Below are 16,287 nucleotides of genomic sequence, written 5' to 3' on the forward strand. Positions count from 1 at the left end.
CAAGGACCGCTGATGGAGCGCCGAAAAGGGCATTTTCCGCCAGCACAACGGATGTGCCTCCGCCTGCCATCCTAATCAGCCCCTAAGTGGCACATGAGAGAGCACATAAGAAAATTTTAAAATGGCAAATTGGTGAAGCTGGTAACCATTAGATGGATGAGAGATTGCACAGGAAGTGGTAGAAACTATAAGTGCTTTCCCTGTAGTTACCAAGTAATTGGATAAAAAGAAAACACAAGATGACAAAAATGAGAACAAGAATGAGATGGAAAAGAATGAAAGTGATTCTCAAGGAGAGGATTATTTTATGGATAGTATGTTGACTTAAGTGAGACCACTTTCTGTATATTAGGGCTCATATGCAAGTGCAGACAGGAGAGACAGGAACAGAACAGGACGGGTAAGTGTAAGGAGAGGTGAAAAGTGTTTAGTTTGTCGTGTTCACAGGGTGGGCCAAAAGTGGTGAGGAAGCAGAAAGACATGCTCATTCATCATTTGAGAACCTTAAGAATTATGTAGAAAACTAAAAGTAGATTTAAAACAAAAGAGAAAGCATGAATCATGTAAGACCGAGTTTTTTGTAAACAAATTAATAAATCAAAATCTTTAAACATTTCAGGAAACTATTGTACAATTACTGTAGATGGTTAGAAAATTAGAAGATCTGATCAAGTATCAGAATGAATGGGCAGAACCATCTGATTAGCCTAACATGTTAAAAAAGAGTAGAAGAAAGAAGAAAAGAGTGAGTATGAGTTATTCCAAAGTAGAAGTGGTTGTTGAAAAATAATTTTCATTGAGAGAAGTGAAGGGAGGAACATATGTGCATGTACCTTGTTCTCCTTCTGGATTTCTGGAAATCAGGCCATATGTCTAACTTTAAATTCAACATAACAAAAATGAAAGAAATCTTACTCCATCCACTTCTTAAAAATGTAGAAGCCCTTCACATATTCATACTGATTTTGACGGAGCTTTAACTTTTTTGCCTTCTTCTGTATTCAGTTAACCCCACCACACTAGCATTTAATGTCTTCCAAATAATAAAGAAAATTAGGCATGACTAATATAGGTGAGGCACTTCCCATGGTTCAGCTGGATTGCCGTAACTGAGATGAAGCTCCTACCTGAAACGATATGCATATTTGAAGTATCCATGACTCACACTCCTGTTGCATTTTAATTGACACCAACGCTTACTTAACTCTTTCATGTGGTGAGGCAAAAAACAACAAAAATAGTGAATAAGATGTATGTAAAGAGCTGCAGCTCCAATCATACATTCAGGCCACACAGCTTAGAATCATGGTGGAACAGTGGGAGCTGGAAACAGTGAAACAGTGGTGCCTAAAATACCACCTTATTGCTGATACACCTCTTTGGCAAATCTCATGGATGTGAAAGACACAACAGAGACATTGGAGCCTGTATTCCTCACCTATAACTAGGGTTACACTTGTAATATGAATAAAGTGAACCAATGTTTGTCTCTCACAATGTTTCCCTCACTGTTCACTCCTATTTGCATTAATTATGATTTTATCTCAGCAATGGACAAGGAAACTTTCAATCATGCTGAGAGAATAAATGGGTTATTGTGAGATCATTTTTTATGAATTGTTAGATTAAATCTTTTGAAGGTCACAGAAGAGTATAATCTTCCAGATAAGGAGAGATTCTCTTAGACACATTAGAATTGGGGACTACATCCTATGATTAAGTAAGGAACTGCACAATCCCTGACCAGATTTGAAAATTGGATGAAGTAAGAACAACACAATAAGAATCCAATCTCAACTACAGCTGTTGCTAGTTGCTCCAACTAAAAAGAAGTTTGTCACTAAATGATATAAGGTGGTTCAGGAGGAAGCAACCAACAGGGCAGATAGAAGTCAGGATCGGTGGAATGAGTTGTTGACTGATTAATTCAGACTCCCCTGATCACTCATAAGGAATGGGAACAGATATGTGCTATGACTGGTCGCCTGACCCCGAACGGGAATTTGAGAATTATTCATTTAAAGTTCCTACATCAAGTGTACTATACTCCCGTCAAGGTACATAAAATGGTTCTTAGGGACTCCGACAACTGCAGGTGGTGTGGCCAGAGCGGGGCAGACTTCCTGCACCTAGCATGGCAGTGTCACCTCGTGTTCACGTATTGGGAGGCAGTAATAGACCGCATACACTCTTTGACAGGAAAGGTGGTGCAAAGCGCCCCTAGGATACCTCCTTGGATACGTTCCCCATATTAAGGCTGTTGTGGGTTGATTTGTGAGAGTGGCCCTCCTGCTCGCAAAAAGAAGGGTACTTTTCACGTGGGAGAGTAAACTCGCTCCGAAAGCTGACGATTGGGTAAAGGATATCGTATACTGTAGTGAACAATTAGAACTATATCCTGAGGAATTACCGATGACTTCTAAGCCCAAGGATATCTGGGCCCCTCTGAAAGACTATTTGATAACTCAGTCTGCTGCTGCCTCCATATGACTCTAAATGTGTCCTACATTTAACAAGTCACCGAACCATCTGAGCTGTTGAAATCTGTAGAAATTGTACAGTAATGCAAGATACATATGTGACATCATCTGATCAATGGCCTGTACCTATTGTTATGTCTATGATGATTTTATTGTGTTAATGTATTGAAGAGTATCACTGCATTATACCAATGTTATGTGCATATCCTGTATGCTAAGGTAAAAACTTCCATAAAACATTTAAAAAAAGAATCCAATCTCAACACTAAACAAACACTTGACAGAATTTAATATAGAAGGCAAAATTCCAGAACAGAAGTAATGGGATTATGAATTTGGAAAAAGTATTACCCACCTGCATTGGGGAAAGCCATGTGACAGAGCATAAACCTTCACACATAGGGTTAAGATGGGAGAAACCCCATATAAAAGTCCTTCACATTGGTATAGGATGAAAGATAAGATGGTAAAGTGGGTTAACACCAAAACTAACCTATGCTAGTGGACAACAATAAGTAATGTGAAGAGGACCTTGGAATAATTATTAGCTGCAAGGAATGGAGTAAGCCATATGATAGAGCATGAATCTCTTTTATATGGTATCATGGTTCCAAAGCGATCCTCCTTTCAATTATATCTTTATTGAGGTGGGACAAAAGAAATCTGTAAAAACAAAAAAAACAGCAGTACCAATAAAATAATTTAAAAAAGAAAGAAAACCACCTGACTTGCAGGATATGAAAACTATGGATGGCAGGGCTAGGACCAGACTGACCTCAAAGGATAGAAGTAAAGGGCAGTACAATTGACCTTGTAGGGCAGAAGAAAGGGGCAGGACAGAAGGAAGACCTCACAGAGCAGGTCCTGGGCCAGTGGCAGCACGCTGACTTCAGAGGGCAGGAGAGAGGGCAGAGGCTGCACAATGTACCATGTAGGTGGCATGGCCAGCATATGTATCATGAAGGGCAGGCCTGGGGAACAAGGGAAAGCAAGCTGACATTTCAGAGCAGCAAGGAGTGGTCAGTACAACAGACCACTCAGGGGCAACGGCTGCACACACACCAAGGAGGGGAGGAATTAGAAAGGAGCCTTGATAAAGTGTTTCTCTGATGTCATTATATTGACATCCTCTGACATACGTGTATGTTGCAGACATTTATGAGGCAAAAAGAATAGGCCTTCAATGCAGCCTGCTGAGCAGGAAATTGGGTTTCATTCTTCCATAGTTTAGTGGCAGGATGAGGGGAAAGAATAACACCCCGATCCCTGTGCTAGTGATGAGGTCGATCAGTATTTAGATGACGATGACACTTGAAACATTTCAAAAATTGAAGCTCATGTTTCAAGGGTTGATCCCCATGAGTTGTAAGGCCTGAGCTGTGAGCAATATTCCACACGTGACAACTTTAAAATCAAGTACCCTGAGGTGTATTTTGGCTCAGAAACAGGAAGAGCATACACTCAAGTGCGTTCTCCTGCTGTCACTGGTCACATCAGGAAAGCAAGGGGAGTTCAATCCTACAAAAATATCTGTTTTTGTGCAGGGCACAATGGTAACCCTGGCAGAGATATGCCACAGTCTTGCAGAACTGCCACAACTACATAGCTCTCTTCTAGAGAACTATTAGCAGACAATGCCAGATCCTAGGAATGAAAATTGATCACACAACAGGTATATGTATCATTTAAAGATTCCATTCAATGTAAAAGGATCTGCAGAGCATGCAAGGGAAACTGTCTGCTTGAGGAGGTCAGTCAGTAATGATAGGGTATTCCGAAATGTTCTGTAGCCTCAGTCAGTTTTGCCAAACATAGCACCTTTGTCTTATACAAATTATCTCAAGGCACATGAAGGGTAGAGTCTGACTAGTTTAGTATGATAGAAAGAAAGAACCATATATTTTGTTTACAGAGCAGGATGGGCCTGCTCTTTGCTGGTCGGCTATCTTCAAATGAATGCTCACTTAATATCATTTTACATATAAAGTATTATAAGTGAGAGTGGGGCAGCTGTGATGAAGACACTGAAGCTTTGTCAAGCATGTTCTAAGTTTGATGAAAAGAAAAATGGTCACCCGCTGTCCAAGTGTCATAGTGGGTGAAACAGATGGGTTTGAATACTGCACAGAGCAATTGCCATTGGTCTAGACTATTTGTAAGCATACCTCCCTTCACATGTTTTTGTGTTTGTAGTAACACCCTTAGTGGCCAAGATTAAGCCTTAGATTGCTGTGGCACATGAACTAAATTATAACTCACTAATGAGGTCCAAGAAGGCTGAAACTGCTTTGGGGTTACTTGTGTTCCCTTTTGGAAGGGGCATCACCTAGCAGTTCTTGATGGAATGCTCCCTCGAGGAGGAGGGTCAGTACTGATTTACATAAGGTGGGCCTTTATTTAAAGCAGCCCACTGGGAAAAACTAATGGTTGAATTGCTACCCAATTCAATTGCTAACCAGAGTTACTGTCAATGCTATAGACCATTAGCAAGCTTTCTTCGCTGTACCTTTGGTGTGTCTGTCCTGAGATACAGGGAGGAGATACAGGGATGTTTCTCCATGTGGGTCGAGCCATTGATTGATTTCCCTGCATGGGACTACCATGCCTCTGGTCATTCTAGGCAGATAACCCAAGTGAGAGTCTTCCGACCCGAAATAGCTTGGGGTGGCCAACTTTGATCTCATTGGTGTGAGGCAGGTAGGACATTGGTTCACACTGGTGGAGCATCAGAGGAAATGCAAGTTTGGTGGGGTCGGAGAAGCCTCAAGTAGTGAGGTATTCCCACTACACTAAACTCAAATGTATGTTTATATTTATGGGATTTATAAAGCACATGGCTATTTGAGCGCTTCCCAGCGCTACTGAGAGGAGGCAGTAGGAAGAGGTAGGGAATCATGGGAATAACCAAGTTTTATGTTTTTTCATCAAACAGCATTCATTTTTAGCCAGTCTCCCTTCTGAGGTCATTGAGTTTCAGAACTTTGGGACCTGGTGTGAGAAACATTTCAGACCCCATCTTGATTTCTTTATCTTTGGTATGTCAATCAGGAAATTGGATGAGGACCTGAGGGACCTATTCGGAACATATGGGGGGACGAGGGATTTTACCAGGGTAGGACCTTTACCCTGCAAGACTTTGTGAGCTAGGCAGATGGTTTTAAACCTAACCCTAGATTAAATAGGTAGCCAGTGTAGTTTTTTCAGAGTGGATCTCACTGATTCTTGTCTGGGGATCTTCAGGTGCATCCTCTCTGCAGCATTTTGGACAACCTGTAGCCTGTTGATCACATACTTAGGTGATCCCAGATACAGGGAATTGCCATAGCCCAGTCGTGAGACCACTAAGGCCTGAACCACTGTCCCTTAAGCTTGTTCTGAGTTTAGGTCTATGATATTATTGATCATTTGTAGAATACCGAAATAGTTTGCCGATAATCTTTTGCCTTGTGTTTCCATGGAAAGATTCAGGTCTAGCCACATCCCCAGGTTTTTTATGGATGGCTTAGGAGCGGGGGTGGACCCCAAGCCCTTGGCCAACTGATTCCGGCCCATGGACCTGGGCCATTGCCCAGGAACATCAGCTCCGTTTTGTCGCCATTCAGCTTTAGGCTACAGTAAGCCATCCAATTCGCAATTTTTTCCATGCATTGTACCAACTGAAGATGGTTTGAATTTATCTCTTCTAACACTGAGACCACTAGCTGAGTGTCATCAGCGTAGGAAGCAATTGACAAGCCATACTCCTGTACAATATGTGCTAGAGGACTCAGATAAATGTTGAACAGGGTCAGACTGAGCACCGAGTCCCGAGGTACTCGGTAAGGGGCCAGGTGAGGATGGCCGATTCCTTGCACTGGAACGATCAGTTACTGTGGAAAGTGGCCAGCCATTGATTGGCTTTATCCTGGATCCCTATCTCTCTGAGTCTATGTATTAAGATCTTGTGATCCACGGTATCAAAAGCCACACTAAGATCCAAAAGTAGTATCACAGCAGCTCTCCCCTGGTCGAGTATCATTTTCAATTTCTCAGTATTCACTAGGAGAGCCGACTCTGTGCTATGTTCTGGGCAAAACCCCATCTGAGTCTGGTGTAGAATGGTATTCTCCTCCAGAAACTGATAGATGATGCTATTGACATGTTTCTAAGCGACTTTACCCAGAATGGGTAGTAGTGAGAATCCCCCAGTACCGTAGGATCAATTTGAGGCTTTTTGAGCAGAGGCTTCAATGTGACATGCTTCCACTCTTTGGGTACTATCCCTTTGCTTAGGGATAGCGAGATAAGGTCAGCCAATTTGGAGAGGATGGTATCCACACCCTGAAGTAGGATGTGGAGAGGAGCGGAATCGAGTGGAGACCCAGATGCTGGGATGGTACCTAATAACGGGGGTAATGAAGGTCCGGGCTGTTCCTGGCTTGGGAGTTGGCACTTCATACCAGAACTGTCCTGTCTCCCTTTGAGATTGTCCATGGGGCACTTGTGTAGCAAGTTGTATATGTTTTTTCACATTGTTGTTTTTAAGTGGAAACTCATTGCATCTTGCTTTTGAAGGGTGATGTGAGTGTGAGCCTTGTTCAATCGTGGTGAGTGATTTTTACAATTTTGAATAGTTCTTTGGAGAGTTGGAGGCATTATCAATCCTCTCCTCATAGAATTGTGCCTGTGCTAGTTTAATGTCATCATGATGTTGTCTGAAGGCTTTTTTATATAGTGACTTAAGGTCCAGGCATAGGATTTCCTCCAGCACCTTTCGAGTTTTGAGTTTCTTGCAGTGTTTTTTCTGAGAGGTTAACTGGCTATTGAACCAGGCGGCATTTGGGGTTGGATTCGGCGGGCACTCTGGGTTAGCGAAAACAATTGTCTACTGAGTTAAAAATCCAATCTGACCACCGTTTGTGGGCCTCGTAGAGGTCTTCTGATGGAGAGGGTGTGGTATCCTCTAGATGATTGGTCCAACTTGCAGGTGCCACCCTGGGCCATTTCCGTCCTAGATTAATGTTAACCCCTGAAGGCTTTTGTATGAGTGGTTTAGCATACAGAGAAGGGATGTAGAAATGGTCAGACCAGAGGACTTGAATTGGGGTGAACCCCTGTAGTGTGGGGTCATTCGAAAAGATAGGGTTGAGAATATGCCCTTTTACATGTTTGGCAAAGCCCACAAGCTGGGGAAGTTGCAGGGCCTCTAGGTCTGATAGAAGTCTGTTGGAGGACAAGTTGTTGGTATCGTCCAGATGGATGTTAAAATCACCCGGGGCTGTGAATGTGCTTTTCCCTACAATAAAGCTGCCAAGGAGATCAGGAAGGGATGCTAGAAATGCCGTGCATGGCCCTGGGCACCTGTAAGCAAGATTACCAGAGAAAGAGGATGTGGGGGCGAGCATTATTCTAAATTGCATGGCATCGCAGTTGGTTAATCCCAAGGGAGTAATGGAGCAGCTGAACTGTACTTTATGGATAATGGCTACCCCACCTCCTATTTTCCCCACCTGGTCCTGCCTGCAAATGCCATAATGGGGGGGGGGGTCATGATAATTACTGGCATCTAACCTTCTTTGAGCCATGTTTCTGTAATAAACAGAACATCAAGAGGTTCATCCTCTAGCAGCAGCCCAATTTTGATTTTGTGACCTGAGAGGGATCTGCTGTTTATAAGGCCTATTTTCCACTGTGCATTATTACGTTGTGTGACTTCTTTGTTCTGGAGGTTGTGCAGACTTGTTTCTAGAGTATAGTAACAGTTTTGACAAACCGCTCTGCTTCCAAAGAGGTTCATCTACATCAAGGGAGTGCATGCAGAGTGGAGACAGGGCAGGTCTAAGCTGCTCTAGTTTGCCGGCAGTCTACTTTTTTTGGCTTGTAAGGTCTAAGTGGACTCGTTCAGGGTTCCTGGCACTTGGTCCCGGTCGGGCACAGACAGGCTTGCGTTTGGCGCACCAGCGGCGCACCCGCTGTGTGCATCTGTTGTGCACCTGAGCAGCTGCTACCATAAGTAGGCAAGCCCAAGTTAGAACGCTAACCCAGCCACTCTGTGACCATGAGGAGGAGCGATCCTCTGTAGGGTCTGATAAAGTGGAGTGCCCTCTCTATGATGAGAGGAGAGTCCCTGCAGAGAATCAGATAAAACAATTCAAATTAAAATCTATGCTTTAATTGGAACAGTTTTAGAAACTGGAGCTAGGAGAACAGCGATATTGTTAAAAAGAGCTATTCACATTCAAATTCAATTCACTCTTGATTCAGTACATGTGCAACTTTTAAGTATTAAGGTCCAGAGTTTTATCAGGGTTGTGAGGTCTTTGAAAAAAACATACACTACATGGTAAAATAAGTTAAACATTCAAACTCATGTAAATAGGTATACAGTTCTTACTTGCCAAGGGTGAAATCTTGGGTAATCTGCACAGGTCCTGTTAATAAAAGGGCCATGCATAGGTATACAGGCTTTCAAATCATGTAGTGCTTGTGCTATGGCATAGATGGCATTATAAGCCTTATAAGGATATCTGAAGTTATTCACATCGTATGCTGACTCATCAAGAGTTTCCAGTTTTTCTGTTTGGGTGCAAATTCTCTTTCCATCCATCTCATTTCCAGTCATGGTTCTATTGAAATCCTCACGCCATTGACAAGTAAAGGCATGCTCCCAGAACTGCTTCATATAAATATCATTCGGAAACTTAGATGGATGGATGCTATAAAGAAACTCCTTAAACTTTGGAATCTCTCCACTGTAAACTGCAAATCCCACGGTGCCGTGAAGAGTCTCCCACAAGTCTTTCAGAGAAAATACTGAAGAAAGCCAACTTGTGCTTGCAATCCAAACTTTACCTACAATATTCTGAGCAGAGATTACTCTTAAAAAAGAAATCATCTGGGGAGAAAAGGTGAAGCACACTATGACTCTTGACGTAGACCATCGTATGACATTGACCACATGAGATAATGATTTCTCTGTGATCTGTGTAGCTAAGGTTTCATAGAATTCAACACAAATGCCACTCTTAGGAGCGTCTTTCAGTAGATTCTGGCCATGCTGAAGACCAAAGTCATTGTCTGAAGCCAGAATTCCTATCCACGTCCACCCAAAATGAAGACAAAGATCGATGTAAGCCTGGGCAAAAAAGTTTCCATTCTCAACAGTCCGGAGAAAAGATGGAAACTGCATTTTATCACTCAGTATGGAGAGTCCTGCACCATAGCTGATCTAGTTGGGAGGAAAACACATTTAATTGACAATAAATATTTAACACATACCATGCAATTGTCTAGTACTGTCTGTTAAGGTGACTTGTGTGCACTCCTAGAAGTATAGTATGTAATCTAAAGCCTGCAAGGGACTCCATTTAGAGACCTGAAATCTTGATACTAATGCCTCTCTAATACCCAAGTACTGCCACAAACACTCTGTTATCTTGTTTAACTGTTAAGACAAAAGCAATATATTGTCACAGATACCTGGACTGCTCATAAAATGGGCCAGGTGACTTTCTGTTAGGAAACATGGTACCATTGTGTTACCCCCTCATGCCATTTCTTCTTGTCCCATTGGTGGTGTAGAACCACTCACATAAAATACAGGACCTGATACATATCAGTAGTGTGCCACATTTTGCCAGCAGAATGAAATCCTATTGTGCTTGTCACCAGGATTGACAAACCTAAAACAAATCCACATTGTATTCTCTAGAGCTGTTCTGCCAACCCAAAGATGCTATCAATGTTTTGAAAGTGCTTGTTTTTTCCCAGTAGCAACAACCATTTAAAAACTTTTTCCAAAACTTTTCCCATCATCACTAAGGGCCAAACCCATATTGTGGCTTAACTTCATTATATAAATGATGTACAAAAAAGGAAGAAAGAAAGTAATTCTGCATAATGCACTTTCCTGCCATATGTAAAGGCTGAGACAGGCCCTTTGAGGTGGACAGAGTGTTATGGATCACCATTTTCCATGCTCAAGTATAAACACAAAGGGTGAGAACAGCAGTATGTAGTGGGAAAGCTGTTCTTTTGGTGTTATAGGTCACTCTTCATGGCACATCCACATGTTTTGCAGATGAAAAACAAGCCATAAACCACACTTAGTCTGACAATAATGCTTCCACCAGAGTGGCTATAGGAAATCATCATTTTCTGCATAGTCAATCCAGATTGTTTAACATTTTCTAGACCTTAACTTTTCTGGACATAGAATTCTCTGCAGGTTAACCCCTCTAAACAGAAGTTACGTGCCTTTGCACCCGCTTTAAACATGGTTACATTGGCTTATCCTTAATTCACTTATTTAATTTTCCTATAAGGTCATATATGGTGAGGTAATACACCTATGGTATGGAAAGGTAAGTGCCACCTGTGCATGGTAGCACCTATTGTGCCAGCACATATTGTGCCAAGCATTTCAATAGCAAGGAAGCATTGTTTCAAACCTGCCTCATGTACTCTAGCAGATTGAGCACTGCTGAACATACCTATCACAATCACCCTTCTCACAGATGGGCAAAACCTGATTCTAAATAAAAAAATCAGTCATCCTAAAAGCACACCTTGATGTCCACAAGGTCGGGTGTTCAATATTAAATAGTAGAACATGTGTGACATTAAAAATGGCATGTTCCTCCACTGATTAGGTACAAAATGACATTGTCAATGGTCAGGCTGTAACTGAGACAGAGGAAAATACAAAGTGTAGTTTTAAACGATAACCTTTAACTTCTGCCCTGTATGAGCTACAGATGCCATTCAAGACATATTTTTATATTGAACTAAAACACAATCTAATGGTAAAGTCAGATTTCTTTTAAATATATGGGAAATGCAACTTCTACAATATTACCTTTACCCTGCCAGAAGATGCCCCTGAACTTCCCCCTGGGGCGGAAGATGCCACACGTTCTAATACCCATATCAGATTACAAACACCCAACCCATCTGGCTAGAGTGGGAACACTGACTTTGTGGTGGGGCATCGTGAAGGAAGTTGTCTGTAGCATATCATAACACAGAAGTAAAAGTGATGAGACCCACAAAGGTCAACACAAATGTTCAACAAAATAATTAGGGATAAAAAAATGTGTATTAAAGGAATTCACCTTAGATGGCTTCACTACTGAATCCACATCCAGCAAGAAACATCTCAGCTTCATTATCATCTTGAATAAGGAATCTCAACCAATGAAAACACCATGCTATCTTTTGGCATTCATCCTTAAAAGAGCAATTATAAAGTGTCCTCGCCAACGGGAACTCAAAACAGTTCTGTAGATGCAGCTTGGTAGAATGGGGTAAATCTAGAAAATGCAAGACCAACAACTTTAGTTGTGACTAGTAAAGTATTGGACTGCTCACCAGAAAGCTACTTAGTAAAGCAGATGACTGGGGAGGGGCATGAGAGAAATGACTAGGCCAGTGAGATTCATTAATTGGGACAACTAGAAACTATTTAGATGTCACTCAACTTGAGTGCAAGAAAAAGAGAGGATCCACAGCAGCACTGTCATTTCCAAAACTAATCTGCAAAGAGACTAGCAAAAGAACAGAACACAATGGAAGATCTCTGAGGGATGAATATCTCAGCAAAAATCCACAAAAACTAAGTTTGCCTAAAGAAGGATATGCTAGTAAACCTGATTCAACACCGTTTTCCAACCTGTACCCCTCTTCAGCCACTCTCGCCATATCCTCCTGCTAAGGGCAAGACCTACAGAGCCCACAACATTACCAAATCTGGGCAATAATTGTACTTTTCCAAGACTGCAGAAAGTCCTGAACAAAGGTAAAGGCACAAAGAACTGCAACGCGCCTAACATTCTGCTCTCATGAACTGAAAGCTTACAAGTAAAGACCAGCAATAAAATACAGAAGTAAGAAGGTATAGAACTCACTTCCTAAAAAGTGTAGTTGGCTTGCAGATAGGACTGCATCATCTTTTTCTTTGCAGTAAGATGCTGGCACGTCAAATGATCATGAGATGCAGAATCAGTAGATTTGAGACAACAGCTGCAGTGAATGACTAGGTGCCTTTCATGAAGCCCAGCAGCTTTTATAAGTTATGGTCAGCAAAAATTTTAAAAGGGAATGATTCTTCATTCCAGTCTCCACAGGCACAAATTAACATTAACATACTGTTCCAAATATTAGGTATTATCTTGAAGGAGGTTAGATATATGCGGCCCTCAGCTGCTCCCACTCTAAAAAACAAGATGGAAGGTACTGCCAAATTAGAGAATAATACAGATTGACAGTTAGTGTAAAATCTCTCAAATGCTGAAGACCGACAACAAAAAACAGCTTCCCTCATAGTGTCCTTGACTAAGGAACTTTTGCATCTTCCCTCATAGTGTCCTTGACTAAGGAACTTTTGCACATTAAAAAATAAACAAGAGGATTTAGAAGATGGGTCCCGAAGGTCAAACTTCGGTTTATTTTTTATTGGTGTTCCTCTTGAGAGGTGGGGTCCAGTGACATAGGTGTAGTAACTGATCTTGATAGAAAATACTTTCTACCAGAGAACTCTGAGGGCTTAACAATCACCAAAGCCCATCAGATCCTCTTGTTGAGCTGAAAAAATCATCTCCTCCATGTGCAAGCCTAGTGAATTTTACCTGTTTTAGCATAAAAGAAAAGGAGATACAGATACAGAATTCTTACAAGATTGACACATTTTCCTTTTAGGTATTTTCAGTGTATTACTGTGCTGAGCAGGATGTAGCCCATGTGCGGTGGTAAGGTGGTGATCCCATATGCCAGGTGGGGATGCAGTGAAGAGGATTGTCATTCTGAGTGGGCTCTTTCCCATGTGTGATGGTAAAGTGGCAACCCTGCCTGTCAGGTGGAGTAACCATGAAGAAAACCACTGTGCCGATCGGGTTTGAGCCTGTGTGCATTGGAGAGACGATGATCTTGTATGCAAGAGGGGGCCAGCAAGATCAAGTTAGAAGTGTGATTGGGTGAGAACATCATCGGAGGAGATAGGGCGTTTGGTGACCCTAGCGGCCCTGAACCGTGACTGACGGTCAGTGCTAGGATCTTTGCATTACTCCTCATGAGATGAGTAAAAGAACTTACTAAGTTTGGAGTCGCAGCTGCCTGGTCTGTGTGAATGAAAGACTTATCAGAGTCAGCTGCTGCACCCGGAGAGGTGGCACACTCAGACACTTTAGTCACTTTGATCCTGCTGGTGCCGTTAAAACTGATTTCAGGGCCATTTTGGAAACTTGCTTTCCAGAAACCGCATCAGCGCTGAAACACTCTTGACTTTAATACAGAGTCGGAATGGGAGTCTTGAGACTAGTAGAGCTTAACCTAAATGTTGCCTAAATGAATAAAGAAGAACCACAACAACTAGCTTGAGAACGATGGGACTCAGGGATGTGCCTATGAAACACTAGAGACCTGGCCTCAGGGGACTGGGTGTATTATTTCCTAGCCCTTTCGCTGCGGCGGCAATTCCACTGCAGCGATAAGGGCCGCGCGGTGCTCCGACACTTATGACAGAACCGCTCCGTCACGCCCCTCGGGTGGGCTGTGCTTGTGACGGAGCGGTTCCGTCACGGCCCCGCCCGCTCAATAGAACGCACCGCGCAGGTGCAAAATCAGCACCGCGCAGGCGCAGCGAGCGGGCCGTGACGGAACGGCTTAGTCACCAGCACAGCCCACCCGAGGGGCGTGACGGATCTGTTCCATCACAATCGTGGGAGGGGTTGATGTCATATTTTACTTTATACACACATTTTACTTTGTAGTCATAGATAGATACTTCTTTTATCACAAAAGTAAGTATTTGACTGGACAATCATTTTATCTGCTGCTGCACATATTTTGGGTTGTTAGCCTGGGTTCATCCCCCCGTGTCTACCTCCAACCCCCTCCCAGGAAGACTTGGGCTGCTTGACTCGCACTAACTCTGAAAGTCAAGTGCTGAAGGGATACTTGACCTAGTCGCTCTGGAGCCATAGCAATTTAGATCTCGGGACACCGGGAGTAAACGGCCTCAACCCCACGGTTGGTTTCAGTAACCCCTCCTTGCTTCCATTCTTAGCTCTACATCTACATCTGCTCAAGATATAGATTTTGTCAAAGTACATGTAAATGGATTTAAATACAGTGAATATATTTTTACCTCTGTACACTAATCTTCACATTTTTTGTTTGCAGTCAATATTCTGTTCAAAAGATTTTTGTGGCAAAGTATTTAGAACTCAATATTCGGATACCATACCCGGTGATGCTGTGCAATCATATTGTTACAGTCTTCCAGTAGCTGCTGTTTAGCATAAATATACAGGTTTGCACTGAAACATACTTTAGTTTAGTATGAGTATTATTATATCCAAAGGAGAAGCAGTTTAGGTATGGCAGCTAAGTGTATTGTGAAAAGTATTATTATACTCATATCTGTATGCGCAAACACACTAAATCATAAATACTCAAACACATTATAGTGGATTGTTGATTTCTACAGAGCTAACAACACAAATTATGTCCATATCATACCTGAGGATATCGGCTGACCCCTAGGATTCTGGCCATAGGAAGGGATGATGAAGATAGTACATCTCCAATTATAGCTGATGGTGTTAACTTGGAGGCACAGCTGTAATTTGGAACAGTTGTCTGATGACCTGATAGCAACCACATAGTACCCTCAATAGCAGAAGCTTCCGAATAACACGAGTCGTAAATCTTGAATCCCAGGTCAACTTGGGGTAGAATATTAGGATTCTTGTTAATTTCCATTGTTGCGAAAACCATGGCGAGAGCACATCGGTACATTTCCATGTGAATGCTAAAGAAAGAATAAGACAAACTTTTTTGAGGGACCTCCATATTATGCAATTAATAATCTAATTTGCTGAGTATCCTCCACATTACCATGTGAGGAGGAAGCAGTCAAAAAACGTTAAGAGCGGTTCCACACTATTATACTGAAAGTTATTGCAGCCCGCCATTTTACCTTTGGGCCAAGGGGGGGATTTTATGTGGATGAATTAGCGAAGAGGTCAAGACATGAGCAGGGTCACCTTTCATAATCTTTTTCCCATTGGGATGTATCATTATATGATAGCACATTGCCCCTTTGCATGTGAAACCTGCTTATTAAATAAAAGAGGCCGAGATCAAATAATTGGGCACAAAGTCAGTTATTAGGATCCTTGGTATGAGGTGACCCACAGAAAAAGGTATTTAAAGTCTAGAGGCTCTTTTACACAAGTGCCCTCGGGCTGCAACATGCCTGTGCCCCTGCTTTGTGCACCCCCAGGGCACTTCACTATTAAAGAAGGGGTCGCAAATACGTGTGCACCCTATTCTCTCATTTACATGGAGGTTTGGCCTCATGTAAATTAGGGACTCTCTTTCGCCTTTGCACCTGTACCATTTTGTGGGCATGGGTGCAAAGGCAAAGAAGTTGTCAGGAGGTGCTCTGACAGTAAACAACAATAGGGTGGTGCACTTTCAGTGTTCCCCCCTTGTGGGTTGCCCTCTAGAGGGGACAAAGGGGGTCCAATGACTCTCATTGCGCCCACTTGCAAGGGAATCTCAGTCCCTCCTAAAGTGCAGGCATGTGCTGCCTGTACAGTGAAACAAGGAGCATCTGTTTAAAACAGCTGCTCCATGATTCACTAAGGGAAGCACATTCACTGTAATCCAGTGTACTGTTCATATTTTTGCCCAGCTCCCCTGTTTAAAAGTTACATGCTCACCGTGCCACTAAAACCAAGCTACACCTACCTAAAAAGACTTAAATAGGCCAAAACTAGTTTTGGGTTGTTTGTGTTCCTGTTCTGAGAGAATCTGACTGGCAGTT

At 42.4% G+C, this 16,287-nt stretch overlaps 1 protein-coding gene across 1 annotated transcript in view; it reads right to left on the bottom strand.

Annotated features, from left to right (window-relative positions):
- LOC147703547 (vomeronasal type-2 receptor 1-like) overlaps positions 1 to 15,218 on the bottom strand; it is a 32,876-nt gene extending 17,658 nt beyond the window's left edge. The window contains exons 1-2 of the mRNA XM_086929511.1: positions 14,976 to 15,218; positions 8,922 to 9,687 (exon numbers count right to left, since the gene is read on the bottom strand). Of these exons, the coding sequence (XP_086785637.1) occupies positions 8,922 to 9,687; positions 14,976 to 15,218 (1,009 nt within the window). The remainder of the gene's footprint in view (positions 1 to 8,921; positions 9,688 to 14,975) is intronic.
- Positions 15,219 to 16,287: the final 1,069 nt, after the last annotated feature.

Source organism: Lissotriton vulgaris, chromosome 7, assembly GCF_964263255.1.
Source record: "Lissotriton vulgaris chromosome 7, aLisVul1.2, whole genome shotgun sequence".
Classification (NCBI taxonomy): Eukaryota; Metazoa; Chordata; class Amphibia; order Caudata; family Salamandridae; genus Lissotriton; species Lissotriton vulgaris.